This window comes from Pieris rapae, chromosome 17, assembly GCF_905147795.1.
Source record: "Pieris rapae chromosome 17, ilPieRapa1.1, whole genome shotgun sequence".
NCBI lineage: Eukaryota > Metazoa > Arthropoda > Insecta > Lepidoptera > Pieridae > Pieris > Pieris rapae.
Window position 1 is genome coordinate 5,370,602 of NC_059525.1, and position 14,328 is coordinate 5,384,929.

At 31.8% G+C, this 14,328-nt stretch overlaps 2 protein-coding genes across 2 annotated transcripts; one reads left to right on the forward strand and one right to left on the reverse strand.

Annotated features, from left to right (window-relative positions):
- Window positions 1-297: 297 nt before the first annotated feature.
- LOC110995684 lies at window positions 298-10,833 on the forward strand. Its single transcript, XM_022262967.2, has 6 exons — window positions 298-425; window positions 4,381-4,523; window positions 5,058-5,172; window positions 5,897-6,095; window positions 8,512-8,674; window positions 9,916-10,833. The coding sequence occupies exons 1-6, from the start codon at window positions 419-421 to the stop codon at window positions 10,024-10,026; spliced, it is 738 nt and encodes a 245-aa protein (XP_022118659.2). The 5' UTR covers window positions 298-418; the 3' UTR covers window positions 10,027-10,833.
- A 2,129-nt stretch (window positions 10,834-12,962) lies between these two features.
- On the reverse strand, window positions 12,963-13,945 carry LOC123689924. Its single transcript, XM_045631973.1, has 2 exons — window positions 13,772-13,945; window positions 12,963-13,207 (listed from the first exon to the last, which is right to left on the reverse strand). Exons 1-2 carry the CDS (start codon window positions 13,872-13,874, stop codon window positions 13,011-13,013), a joined length of 300 nt encoding a protein of 99 aa, XP_045487929.1. The 5' UTR covers window positions 13,875-13,945; the 3' UTR covers window positions 12,963-13,010.
- Window positions 13,946-14,328: the final 383 nt, after the last annotated feature.

Sequence of the window (14,328 nt, forward strand, 5' to 3'; positions counted from 1 at the left end):
TTTAAATTATTATTATTTAATTTAATAACAAATTTTAAAGCTAAACATTAACAAAATATATGTTAGTTTTAGGTCCCTTAATAAAATTGATAAAATAAATTAGTTTTACATTGTGCAGCCTCTATTTCATAACTTTTATAGTCTCAACTTCTCCACAGGGATCCGATACCTGACAGATCTGCATTTTAAGATATTAGTATTAATATCGAATATTTAGCGAGTGACGGACCTTATTACCAAGATTTCCCCTAACTTCGCTCATCTGAAACTGTAATTCAGTACGCACTTAAACGCGAAATAGAGTACACGTCCTTTCAGTTACTCATAACTTTTAGAATATTTGTTACGCTAATCTATGTGTTGTGTTTAATATCAGTGGTTTCAAAAGTGAGTGAAGTGATGTGATACTTATCTTTAAATGCCAAGTAAGGAGATTGCCTATTAGACCATGATTTCCTATTCGATATTGGTTTAGAATGAGTATTAAGTGCTAACAAAAAATCTACAAAAACAAAACGCCAAGCTATAAAACTAAACCACAACTTGATCAATTAATTATTGAAAAAAACTATATTTTTTTGGATGTATGTATTATGCTGACTCATCCTCTAATTTATATTATTTTAAATTTTCATAACCTTGCAAAGTTCTCTTCCAAAACAATGTTTAATTAATTGTTAAGAGTTTAAGGTTTCGGTGAAGTAAATTTTTACCCTACATTGAAATAGTCGCTGCTAGTCTTCTATAAAAAACAATTGCTGCCTTTGTCATACCGAATCTAAATTATAGGTGAAAGTTTTGCATCCATTGTATTCTGTTATTTTAACGTCGTGAAACATTTGGAAACACGATTTGAATTCAAAGGCATACCCAGCCACAGTAGAGTTTATACAGACAATAAATACGTAAAATCTAAGTGTAACACCGTAAGCCTTGCATATTTTAACACATTTCTAAACAAAATCTTATATATGAATATAAGATTTTTGTTTAGAAAAAGATTACGATTTATACTTTTTCCTCAAAAATATTTATCCGGGAATAAAGCCGTAGACAAAAGCTTACTTCATTACTATGTTTACCGTAATTAAATAATTAGTATGCCGGATGAGAAAATTCATAAGTAAATTTTAAAAAGTTTCAAGGCAAAATATCAAAATGGCTACATCGCCGTATTTTTAATATTCCAAACAGTAATCTTAGTAATTACATGTTGATGCGGCTATCTAAATTTAACCACGAGTTTTCGCCACATTTTATTGCTATAACGATACATTTATGCCTTTTTTATAGTCATGTGAAAGCATATTAATGATCTTAATACTGGGTTCATATATTTTAACGCCGCGTAATTTCCCTACGTCTTTTAAGCCCAGTACCGGGCTTTAGGCTTTGTACTTATCTATCTATCTACATTGTTCGTTCCCAAGGCAAACAAAACCAACAAGTCAAAGTCAAAAAATGTATAATCTGTGGCAATTTCTTTAAATGTCCAGCTGAAATATTGTTTCAGTACTTCGCCACATTATGATGAACTAGATCTATGTATGAGCGTATATCAGAAAACCTATATATTCATAAAGATAGTCAAAGTCACTTTGTTCAAAGCACTGTTTATTTGATTATTTTTAAAGTATTTACTCAAATCAACTACCAGAAAATCGGTTCAGATTGAGTGAATAACCCGCTTGTACAACCGGTGATATGCCTGTATATTATTGGTATCACAGAACGAAACAATGGCACCTCGTAAAAGCCGCATAAAATATTAATGAGCGAGGCATTTTCTTCCCCCGACGCCTCTTTGTGATCGAAACGTTGGCCAACGAGCTGAGCAATTTCTGCTTTACGAACCAAATGGACATCTCGCCGGGCCTCTTTATTAAATCTATACTAAGTACGTGAAAGTATTTACCGCCCCTTTTGAGTGCAAGCAATTTATTTTTTACCATGATTTTTAAACTACCTATACTGACTTAAAATTATATTCTATACAAAAATGTGGAAAGCTTTGAATTTGAATTGTATACTTTTACTGAATTTGGAAATAAGATTCGCCAATTATTTATTTTAAATGTGCGACTTGTGAACGCGGTAATATTGGAATCACGTGTGTTCGTTGGATGTTATAAGGAATACTCTAGGATTAAGATTTTTTGTTAAAAACGATGAATTCATTATGATTATTGTGTTGCCTTTAAAATGAGGTTTGACTTGATAAGGGACGCATAAATTCTTGTTGATACGAGTCTAAAATAAATATTAAATAAAGTAAGTTAATACGTTATAATTTTAGTGTATTAATTAATTGATACAATCTTTTGAATCGACTATTGTCTAAGTATGTACGCAATAACAATTTAGATTTCAATATGTAATAAGTTAAGTCGTTTAAGTAGGTAATAAAATGTGTTCAGGTGTTTATAGCGAAATAAGAAGAGAATCAGTTACACGTTTACCTAATGGGGCATGGGGTACATTATACATAACTATTTTATTAACCAAGGGTGTAAACCGCAAACAAGTATTTTTTGACCGGGAATCAAACCATGACCTAGACAAGGCAGCAGTGACATGTATTACAAAGTATATGATGTTATATAATAATAAGGTCTTCAGATTTAACAAAAAAATATTTTGCATAACTAGTTCGAACCTAATTTCGTCGATTTGTTACTGGGTGAAAAAGCCTCCAAACTTTATCGCAAACGTGTGATAACGGTAAGCTTTCATTAATATTCAATTCGTGTGTAGCTTTTGAACCGTAATTTATCTAAAACATAATAAATTCAAATTCAGCACGTCAGACGTTAAATGTACCGAAAAACTCTGTAAAATATAAGTTTCACTTTGTAAATATAAAAACGTTTATATCTTTTTTTCTATAAAAATCCCCAGATATTTTAGACACGTTTAAATGAAACTATTTAAGGTATTTATACTGTTTCAAAATTGTTTTATACTAAGGGCCTGTTTCACAATGTCCGGATAAGTTCCAAATAAGCTATTTATTACTTATTGGTAGGATAAATAGTATTTTGTGTTTCACGACTGTCAGATAGCGCTATATGTCATGAAATGTGAAGTATCTTATTTGGAACTTTTATCTTTCGAATAATTTATGTGTTGCATAGCTATTTGGCACTTTATCCATACATTGTGAAACAGGCCCTAAGAATAATAAAAAATAGCATTAACTGACAATATTATTGAAAGCTTCAAATAAATCGTTCTTATACAACGAATAGCTGGCTGATGTATTTACATATCGTTATCCATTTGTTTGAATTTCGTACGCTTGATACCTTACATATGGAAACTGTTAATGGGCTGGTATAAATTAAATTTTCGTTGTATTGAGAAAATATTTACGCCTTAGTCATATTATATACCGAGATTAAACACCACCGTGTGCCAAGTACAGAAACTTTATTAAAACCATGAAATTATCGTTGAAAATAAAAATTAGGAAAATCAAATTGTTGGCATACATATACAGTTCATTTCACATATCTCGGCACTGCATTTTGTCTTAAATTACAGCTCTAAATGGAATTTTATTATTTACAATTGGGATTTACTTATATTGTCAACTTGTGTATTAAAAGAACTGCATTTTTTTTTACACCTTATTTTACTCACGAAATAGATTTGTCATTTGAGTTGACAATATATTCTTGTTAAAAGAAAGTGTGATGGTTACAGTATCGTATTACATCGACCATAACATCTCGAAGAAATTTATCGTTAGTTTTACCCCTTTTATCTCCTTCGCGTTCAACTAAGCTTAAGCGGGGGTCGGTGACCACGAACAACATTAGATACGAGATTTATCGAATTAAATATATTCGAAACTTACATAGAGCCAAACGATATATTAAAAGATAAATTTGTCTCACAAAAGGCTGACTTCTTTACGTCTATTATTATATCGAGTAACGTAAATAGGTATATCATCGGTTTTTAACAAGAAACAGCGCCTTTACCTTCCAATAGCCACAACGATAGCGATCACAACGTTTTATATCCATTCGGTATCGCTATTGAAAATTACAGATTAATTTGACTCTGGATATATATCCAAAAATAAACAAAAACTTGTAGTACCTGATTTAGATGTGTATTATAGCCAAATTTTATTAAACGAAGCTTGGTTACTAGTATAATTCCAGCGAATACATAATTAATCAAGAAAATAAACGATTATAAAACACGGCAAAGAATACGAGCTGACTAACTAAAACAATTATTTAAAAAAATCACATCTAAGCAAAAGCCATTAATGTGCTATTGGTTGAATATTAATTATTTAAAGTTCTCTAAGCTATTTTTGAAGTATCCTGTAGTATTACACATCAAAAGATATCTTTTCTTTCCCAGTATTAAATGCAAAGGTGATGTGGTCGCGTAAGCAGTCAGTGTGCAGTGCTGTGAGTGGAGTCTCCAGAGCTGATGAGCATGACGGCATTGGAGATATCCATTTATACCCATTTGCGTTTGCGCTCCGAGTAAGAGTCTTACAGGTTGGTTATAAATAATCTTAGGAAAAAATTAGCACTACAAGCTTTAGCCTAATGTCTTGATTTCTTTATAAATAGGCATTGGTGATACGTACCATACAGTCGTTATTCAAACACACGAACTCACTTAGAGTATAAAAAATAAATGAGGACAGAATGCGTGCCTGGATTTTTATTTGTCATCAACCGCTTTGAATTGAAATGACATTAATACGTCTCAATTATATTTGAACGCCGGCCAAATCTTATCCTCATTAATTTTTATATTACTTTTCCATACAGGTTTATTTTCACTAAAAAAGACAATTACAAAAGCCGAATATTGATTTATATACATATTGGCCATATATTTATTTTTTCGCTTCTCAGAGAAGCTGTTAGGAGATTTGGAAGATAAAAATAATGCATTTGTTTCGTTAAAAGTGTTATGTTTAATATTTAAAATCTAAATGACTATATTCTTTGTACTTGATGTCTATGATAGATCTAGACAAAAGACCCTTTGTGTATATATATTTTAAGAAGGAATGTTTGCAGATTGTTTGTGGTATAGGAGGCTTAGTGGTTGGTGCTGTGGGTTGGTTAGAAGAAAGACAAAAACCCGTGCTTGGACTGGGAGTACCCGCGGGTGCAGTCACCGTGTTAGCTGCTGGTAATAATGGATCTTGCTACACATTTAAGATTTGTTAAAAAAATATCATAGTAAATAAGTACGGTATATATTCCTGCACCTCTTACGTTCTTAATATTTTTTTCTAAGGAATATTGTAATACGTCTTCTTGCCCCTATTGACCTCATTATTTTTTCTTCTTCGCGACTATTAAGTTTACACAGAAATAAATATTCATATTGTAACAGGAGGGTCTCCTGTGCCTGACACGCGCCATCGACTTTCTAGGTCTACGGAAAGTTGTTTTGCTCACGATGTTTTCATTCACCAATCAAGCTAATATTACAGAATATACATAGAATGAATGTACATAGGTGCTGAACCGGCGATAGAACCTACGACCTCAGGGGTGAGAGTCGCACACTGAAGCCACTAGGCCAACAGTGTTAAAATAAAATAAATAAAAAATAAACTGTTGTCATCTAAACGACTGTCAATCATTTAATTTTCACATTTAATAATTTTCAAATTTTAGACTCAAAACTCAATGATTACATAATTTTCGAACTTCACCGTATATAAATGTAAGACACCATAAATTGCTCTTCCGGTCATATCATCACTTTATTATTATATTCGTGTGCGTTGATTGAATCTATCTACGTGTTTGCAACCAAGACAAATCGGAAATTGAATAGAACATATATATTTTTAGGTTTTTAATGCAAAAATGATAATATTTGAAAAAAGAATTTTTTCCAACAGCATTATCGGTATACTACAGCCGAGGGTTTGGTGGGTGGGTCTCAGCTAGATCCAGAACTTCCAGATCTTGGGGTACTCCTTGGAGGGTTCTGGGACCATCAGCGTGCGCTGCGGTGCCCCTCACTATACTATGGACAGCCGCTATAGGGGCACACGTGGCTATGTTCGTATTTTGCATAAGAACACTTATGAATATTGGGTAAGAAATTCATGACTGACAATTTTTTCTTGAACTTTTCAAACTCGTGAAGATTTTGTTTACGAATTTGAAAAGTTACACATTAGATGTTTTTTTTTTTTGAAAAAAAAACTATTTAATGTTGTATATTAAAATAAAATAAATATTTAATGTTGTATATTAAAATAAAATTCTGAATCTGTTAAATGATCATTTTTTAAAACAAACAGGCAAGTAAGTGATCAGCCTGACACACGTCGTCGACATTTTGGGTCTAAGATTTGTCGGTTTCCTCACGATGTTTTCCAACCGTTCGAGCAAATGTTAAATGCGCACATAGAAAGTCCATTGGTCCACCTCAGAGTTAGGATGAGAGTCGCACACCAGGCCAACACTGCTGTTGTATATTAAAGATCCAATATATTATTATTATTATTTAAATATTTATTTACTCAAAGAAAGTGATATAGTCGGCTAACATAATCTCTCTCTCTTTAGTCGGCAGCTCATTTCTGAGCGTCGTGGTCAGCAACGTAACATTTAGCGCGGACTATCTGCTTCCACCGGTTTCTGTCCAGCGCTTCTCTTATATCATTGTATAGCTTTGAAGACGATGAGTCTTTCACTTGATCGGTCCATCTGGTTGGTGAACGGCCACGTGATCTTTTGCCTTCTGTGTTACCAACCACGATCAGCTTCTCCAAGTTCTCATCGCCTTTGCGCATTGTGTGGCCGAAATACGATACGATTCGCTGTAGGCATACGGTAGACAAGCGAGTTCGTATGCGAAGTTGGGTCAGGATTGATGTGTTGGTGCGCTTTGCAGTCCACGGTATTCTGAGCATTCGCCGCCAGCACCACATCTCAAAGGCATCGATTCTTTGTCGTTCTCGAGCCAGGATGGTCCACGTTTCTACTCCATACAGGAAGATAGGGAAACATAATGGCGATTATGAAATGGCACGCATGAACTAGATCCGTTGATGCCAAATGCTTTTTAAATATATTAAATACTAAGAAATCCTACGTGCGCAGAAAACCCCTTGAAAGATGATAGTGATGTACTCTACCAGAGAGAGAGAACTTTACCTAACTGTTTTACGGTTGGCGGTCCTTCAAAGCAAGAACACAAAAAGTTTCATTTTCGAATATTTACTCAGCCCAGGAAATGAAACGCGCTTTCATATTTCCCAGAATATCTGACTGCTACTATTTTGCAAAACCTATTCACTTCGTCAACCTTACAAAATAACATGTTCAATAAAATATCGTTCGTAGCTAAATCAAACAAGGTTATTTTATTTTGATAATGATTTAACAAAACCAATTTTATATCAATGGCTTTACGATTCTGAACCGTTACTTAAAACTTATATTATAGTAATTATGACAATATAATATAACACACTTTATTATCACATATTATTTATAATTATTCGTTCTTGTGTCATAAAAGTATCTAATTCAAAATGTAATAAATGTATGTGGGGATTTAAATTTTAAAAACAAATTATATTATGGTTTTGTAATATATCAAATTTACAAGTACATTAGATTTAAAAAAAGACATATATTAAAGCATTATTTATTTATTAATGAATTTATTTAACCACTATTTTATCACAATTATTTTTCTCATAATAAGGCTTTATTTATATCACTAAAGCAGTTATATAAACCAGATACAAAGTCAAGATTTGTTCATAGAATAAAACATCCCATTGTATGCAAGCATAGGTCGTATTAAGGTTCACGAAATTAACATTTAAATGTGCGGAGTTTATCACGCTTCATTTTAGTATTAAAAAGCACTATACAGCTACTTTAGTTTGCTTTCGAGTACACTAACTTTACATCTAAGTATATACTTCCTTTGTTAATATGAGATGCCTGACCAAATTTCCAATTTTTCGTCACAGGAGAAATTTAGATAAAGGGTTTATATTGATAAATCAGCCCAGACAAAGAGACTTAATATTACGTTCTGAAACAACGAAATACTCGATTTTTCTATTAAATAATTTGTTGGATCACAACTGAAACGGTTTATCTCTTAAATATACAAAAGGGATAGGACAACACAGATGCCTATCTGTGTCACCAGACAACATTTTTTGTCTTGCTCAATAATTATTTCTCGAATAAATATCGCAATACAGCGAATTCTGCAGCTGTTTTAGGTACACTTTCACAGGGACCAAACTTTTTAAATTCATTTTAGATTTCAATTATTTCTCAATGTCTATTATTATTATTATAAAATTCATATTATAATGAGTCGACAAATCTATGTTAAAAAGTACAGTAGGTTTTTAATTTCCAACGTCTGTCTTGGTGGCCAAATGTATCAGTTAGGTTTTAAATGTACACAGATTAGTAAATGCAGAATTTATTCAATATATAATAAAATAACCCAAAATATATATTACTTTTACAGATGCGGTTCGAAAACTTGTATTGGTGTTGCAGTAGCCCAATTATCGATTTCGGTAACAACTTTAGCAACTACTGTCTACATGGTACAACTGGACTTAAGATATGATGCTGCACTTTCACCACCACGCCCGTCAGATGCGCATACATGCACTGCTGTGTCTATGGTATCGTAGAACAAATATTTTTCTTAACAAATTTTCATTTCTTTTCTATGATTATAGGATCACGAAATGTCACCCAAAGAAAACGTGTTTTCTCTTCAACCTTTAGTTGCTAAAATAGTTTTATGTTTTATTATTTAAATCTGTAATTGCTATTTAGATAAAAAAAACATTTTTCAAGGAGAAAAGCGATATTTTTCTTTGGTTCTATTATTAATATATATCAGTACGTTTTGAGTTATTTTGTGTATTACCCACTTACTAAGTCAAGTAATCGTCAAAGTACATTTGAACATTCGAACGCACTTCGTTCGTATAAAATTTGTACTGCTTTATATTTATTATATTTTTTGCCAGATATAATTCAGTTTTCACGTTTCGCTTAGGCAAATGGTAAAAGAAGTGGACCGTACAGATTTTTCACGTACACACGCGAGGTGTGAGTTTAGATAGTTACAAAACACACGGCAAGTTTTCCTTGTTTGTGATTGGTCAATGAGAAATAACTAAAAATCAACTGATGAATCACATGTCTAAGAGTGGATCGTATTCTGTTAAAAGCCATTCTATCGTCACGCGGCTTACGATAATCTCCTTGATACAGTTCACGTGTGTAGTTGCTGTTAGATTAATTATTATCCGCACACCTCCAAGCGACCCTATCGAGGTAAGGGTATTAATTAATTCCGAACATCGCACGTGATCAACATGCTAATTAGATAATGGATGTCTACGAGTACCACATTTAATGAGAGCTTCTTTTATCGATTAGTATTACGTACGTTTAATATAAAATATGTAATATGAGATAAGTTAGTAGGTATTGTTTACTGGACAATGTAGATTTTTTGAGGATATTTTATTGACAGTGTTTAAACATTGATGAGTCTAAACTTTTTAAAAGAAAAATCGTCTTTAAGCTAATTTACTACTATTTTAACAATACCTTGATAATACTGTTTCAGTTTTTAAGACGAGTACAAATGTTATACGAACGAAGTGCGTTCGAACGTTCAGTAGTACTTTTTTTATAGAACAGGGGGCAAACGGGCAGGAGGCTCATCTGATGTTAATACTTAGACGATTACTTGGCTAAGTAAGTGGGTTATACACAAAATAACTCAAAAATATTTTACATTATAAACCCACTAAGACGAAAATTTCAGTTGTTCATATATTTTTTGGATTCGAAAAGCTTTCTTATAGTTTTCCTAATCTTCAGCTTTCGCTTCTTGTATTTTTAGGTACCACTTACATCAGTCGCAGTGAACAGTGGTGCCAGTGGCGATGGACAAGATAACAGCCCCCTAAATAAAGACCACAAGGATCACCCACCTCCTTCTGAACCCACATGATGATGATACAGCTTAATTTAGCCTTGATTCTAATTGAGTATGTAATAGCAAGAAGTTAATACTCTACTAGTATTGATATATAATAAGGTTTTTTGATGTTTTTTATACCTCAATAGTCGTAGGCCAACTGTAACTCCATAGTATAGTTTTCGGGAATATAAAAAAAAAAATTTTTTTTGAAGTATCGTAACCCAATTTTCCTACTAGGTTGGACCTCTAATCTTACCAAATCAAATAATATCGGCATAAATCGAACCCAATACCAATTTTTACTCCACATGTAAATTTCAGAGGCGAATAAATTGTGTGTAATATTAATTATTTTATTGCTATATGTATGGTTCATCTAGTTACTATTGTAAATATGTAAATGAAACTTATTAATCATTTTAATTGCTTTATAAAGTATTTCTCTATTAAATTGTCTGTGATTAGATTTTAAGATTATTATTCATTTGTTTCATTAGACTCGAAGTTATTGTAAATATTCATTTAATAACCTTTTATCTTTAATGTTTAAGTAAAGAATATGCCATTAACCAGCTACGGGTACACCTTTTATTTAGTATTTCTTTCGTGACCATTTGGTTTTTCTAATAGGCAATTAGGGAATCCGCTTTCTGTGCTGACACATATCGCCATTATTTTGGAGTTAAGGCATTTGGGTTTTCTCACCATGTCTTAATTAATCGTACCAGCGAGTGTTATTTTAGTAATAAAATCCATTTAATAAATTAAAATGTTAACAACAGGTTGGACACTGTTGAATCTAAGTCTTACTATTATATGAACATTTATTTTTTATTATAATTTCAATAATATTTACAATGTATATACGTAAAATACAAAATATAAAAAACATAATATTAATATCAGAAAGATTTCTTGTAAAGTGAAAACATATTTACAAACGACCCATTTCTCGAAGAGTCATGTAAACAGTTATGTTGTTGATTAAATTCTTTGATCTATATGTATTTGATATTTTTAGGGTCTTAAATGTAAATAAATAGTTGGACTTTTGGAGTGTTGTGTGGTTGACCTTAATTCGCTCCGTAGCTGTTCCAAATTGTATGTCGATATTGTTTGGGGTTGGTGTGTTTGGACGTTTGATAAACGGGCATTTATCGAATATTTATCGAAATCGACTGAATGCCACATTTATTATTTCGATCCATAGTAACTTACTTTAAGTATCTTATTCAAGTATTACATTTTGAAAGAATAATGAGATTTCTCTTATTTATAAAGTACTGTAAATCAGGTTATTGAAACAAATAAGTATGGTAACATTAATTCTGATATACTCTCGCCAAATGCCGCTAACTTCACCGATCAATCAATTACGCTTCATCCACGAAGCATAAAGTAAAATAATTGTGAATTTTCAATGACCCAGCTACTACTATTCTTAAGAGAAATAAAAACCGGAGAAATTCTTTCGTAAAAACAAGAACCGTAGAAATTCTGTTTCATGGCTACCATTATTTATATAAAGTTAGATAGAATATTAGATGACATAGTAATCGTATTTCACTTTGACTACGAAAAAATAATATCCGAAGTCCACCTAGACGTCACAGTCATGAAGTATTTAAAGACGAACCAATGCAGTAGCATTCATTGTTTCACGTAGATTTTATTATCTTTCCGCTAATAAATGTCGGTAAATACAAATTTATACGAACAATGAACAATTTTAAAACGATTTTATTTTGAAAAAGACCACGAAGTTAATTTTTGGGTTTGTTAGAGAAAGAATTTAGATACTATATGTAATTCCGCCTGTAATTTTTTTATAAACGTTTACTATCGGGCATTAGCTCCATTCTAAATGTTGTAAAACTCTTAAAAATAACAGCTTTCCCACTTTATTACCTTCAAACATGTGTAAATGCTAAGCCTAAGTAAATAATTCAGTAGTTAAAAAGCACTTACTTCTAAAAGTTTTGCAAAAACACTTCGGCCGCGTTTTATGTGATTGATTTACGGCTTATTTAGTGGGATGTTCAAACATGTTCTTTTTGCATTTGAAAGAAATAACGCGAATACAAAGTTGTTTCTGGAGGGTGAATGTTGCTTCGTCCAACGTAAAATGAATACTCTTGAACCGTCTAATCACTGACTGGCCTTAAGATACCTGCAGGTATATAGGATATACAACTCCACTTTTCTCTAGCGGCTGGAATGACTTTGTGCGTTTCAGTGTATGACGTCATCGCAGTGACGTAGAATGTAAGTTTCAGTATAGTTTTTTAGACTATAATTAAATTATCAATAGATATGCACAGTTGTAATATAAATGGATTGAAAAAAAATATTAAAAGCCTACAAAAGACATCATGACCTTACAATCCGAAACAATTATTATTTTTCTAGAATAAGAATTTATAACTAAGCCACTAGTTCCAAACAATATTTTATAAAAGTTATAAAATATATTAAACAGTTATTGTCAATCTAAAGCAGTACAATTACTTTATATGTGAATCGCACTAGCGCCCTCTTAAGTGCAAAACTCACGATAACGTTTCAATGGTTCATAATGACCCTCAACTCGCCCTACTTTCCTTCAGTGACGTACTTAATGAAAATCCCATATATTGTTTATATTTATTACTATAGATGCTATTTACAACGTAACTTGTGGGGAATGAATTAGGTAATTACTTTAAAAGTGATATTGTAAAAACAACCCTGAAAAAGAAGTTCGTAGAATGTACGATCATTTAATTTCTTTATACAATGAGTATCTATTATTACACTGTTCGAATAAAATTCGTCATGTCAACTTTACAAATAGTATGGAAAATGCAAACGTTCGAGCCGTCGTATTGACGGATAAGTTTGGTATAGTTCGTTCTATCTAGATGATTTAATGCTTTCGTGTATTGGTTTTCTGTAAATCACTGAAACTGTAAGTACTGTATAATTTTATTTCACAAACGCTCAAAGTAATCATGTACATTATGGAAGCTCCACACTCAATTTTCTTTCTTCTGACGCAAAAACCATCTCTTCTTTTGACAATATTTGAGCTTGAAGCAGGTTATGACCGGTGCTTGACACTGTAGCATGCAGACACAGCCGCTTGAGCAGTTCGGCAAAATGGTGGGACAGTAAGTGGGTGGTGCAGCGTAGTTGCAAGGTGGACTGCATTCTGCTTTATCACAGGTCAAATCTAAAAATATTTAGATTTGGAGATTTAACACGTATAACACTACAATACTTTAATGTACGTAAATTGTATATATATATTGTATTTCTTAGCTTTTCTTTTTTGATTTGTAATCTTAAAAACGCACTGTTTTTCGCATATGTAAAATTTTCATTATCTCGTTGGTTACAATGTATTGAAATAAATATTCTGTATAATTTAAAGAAACGATTTGACGAGTTACCACCCATATAGTCTGCCTAAAATATTAGATGTTTTAAATGTAAAAAAATAATTTCTACCATAAAAGAAAAGTAACTATAGATTTTATATATTTATATCTAAAGGAAAGCACGACTTGCGAACAAAATTGCGATTCTATACTTGAATAAAATTGTATGGAATTTTTAAATTAACTTATATAAAGTAATAGGAATAGATGAATAAAACTTTAGTTACGTTCGTGTCAACGCTACCAGTTAAAAAATAAAACGTGAGATTTTTTGTATTTTCACTTACAAAGTCATATTTCCAGAGTTTAAAAAATATAGGATTGTAGTGAGACAAACAAAATTTTGATATACTTACTCAAGGCCTCCATAGAATCTTTACTCCAGCCAGGCCAGCTTTGCTGGTAAGTAAAGGTATAAAGTGAAATTGTTAGAATTATAAAACTGAGTAATTTCGCCATTATTTCAAAAGTTTTATTATTTTCATTGTCATTGTCATTTCTCTATCATAAACACAAACCACAGAGACGAGACAGGTATATTTTGCGGTTTTCATTTAACTTTACCCTATCAATATGAAATTCATACGAAATAGTAATTAAATAACAAATAATCGTGTTTCCTACATGGAAATTAACAACCTTCACAATATGAAAGAATCTGCTTTCAAGAAGTTTGTAGTGAATGTAATATTGTATAACCCGTAGTCTCCTAATTCCCCCCTTTATTTTAATATGTAATAAATTATATTAAGCTTTCATCTAAACCACTAACATCCCCGAAACAATATTACAGCTAGAGACAATTTAAATAATACTTCAAGAAATGATATGAATCGAAAAATCTACGGCTGTATAAATCTTATAAGTGCCAAATAGATAGCTAGCAAGCTTAATACTTGTCTCGTCCTATTTT

Bases quoted from the DNA above. Each gene is read 5' to 3' on its own strand.
- LOC110995684 (XM_022262967.2), top strand. The intron at 6,096-8,511 runs GTAAGAAATTCA...TTACTTTTACAG, and splicing joins AGAACACTTATGAATATTGG to ATGCGGTTCGAAAACTTGTA. The intron at 8,675-9,915 runs GTATCGTAGAAC...TTGTATTTTTAG, and splicing joins CATGCACTGCTGTGTCTATG to GTACCACTTACATCAGTCGC.
- LOC123689924 (XM_045631973.1), bottom strand. From the start codon at position 13,874: ATGGCGAAATTACTCAGTTTTATAATTCTAACAATTTCACTTTATACC. The intron at 13,208-13,771 runs GTAAGTATATCA...AAATATTTTTAG, and splicing joins AGATTCTATGGAGGCCTTGA to ATTTGACCTGTGATAAAGCA.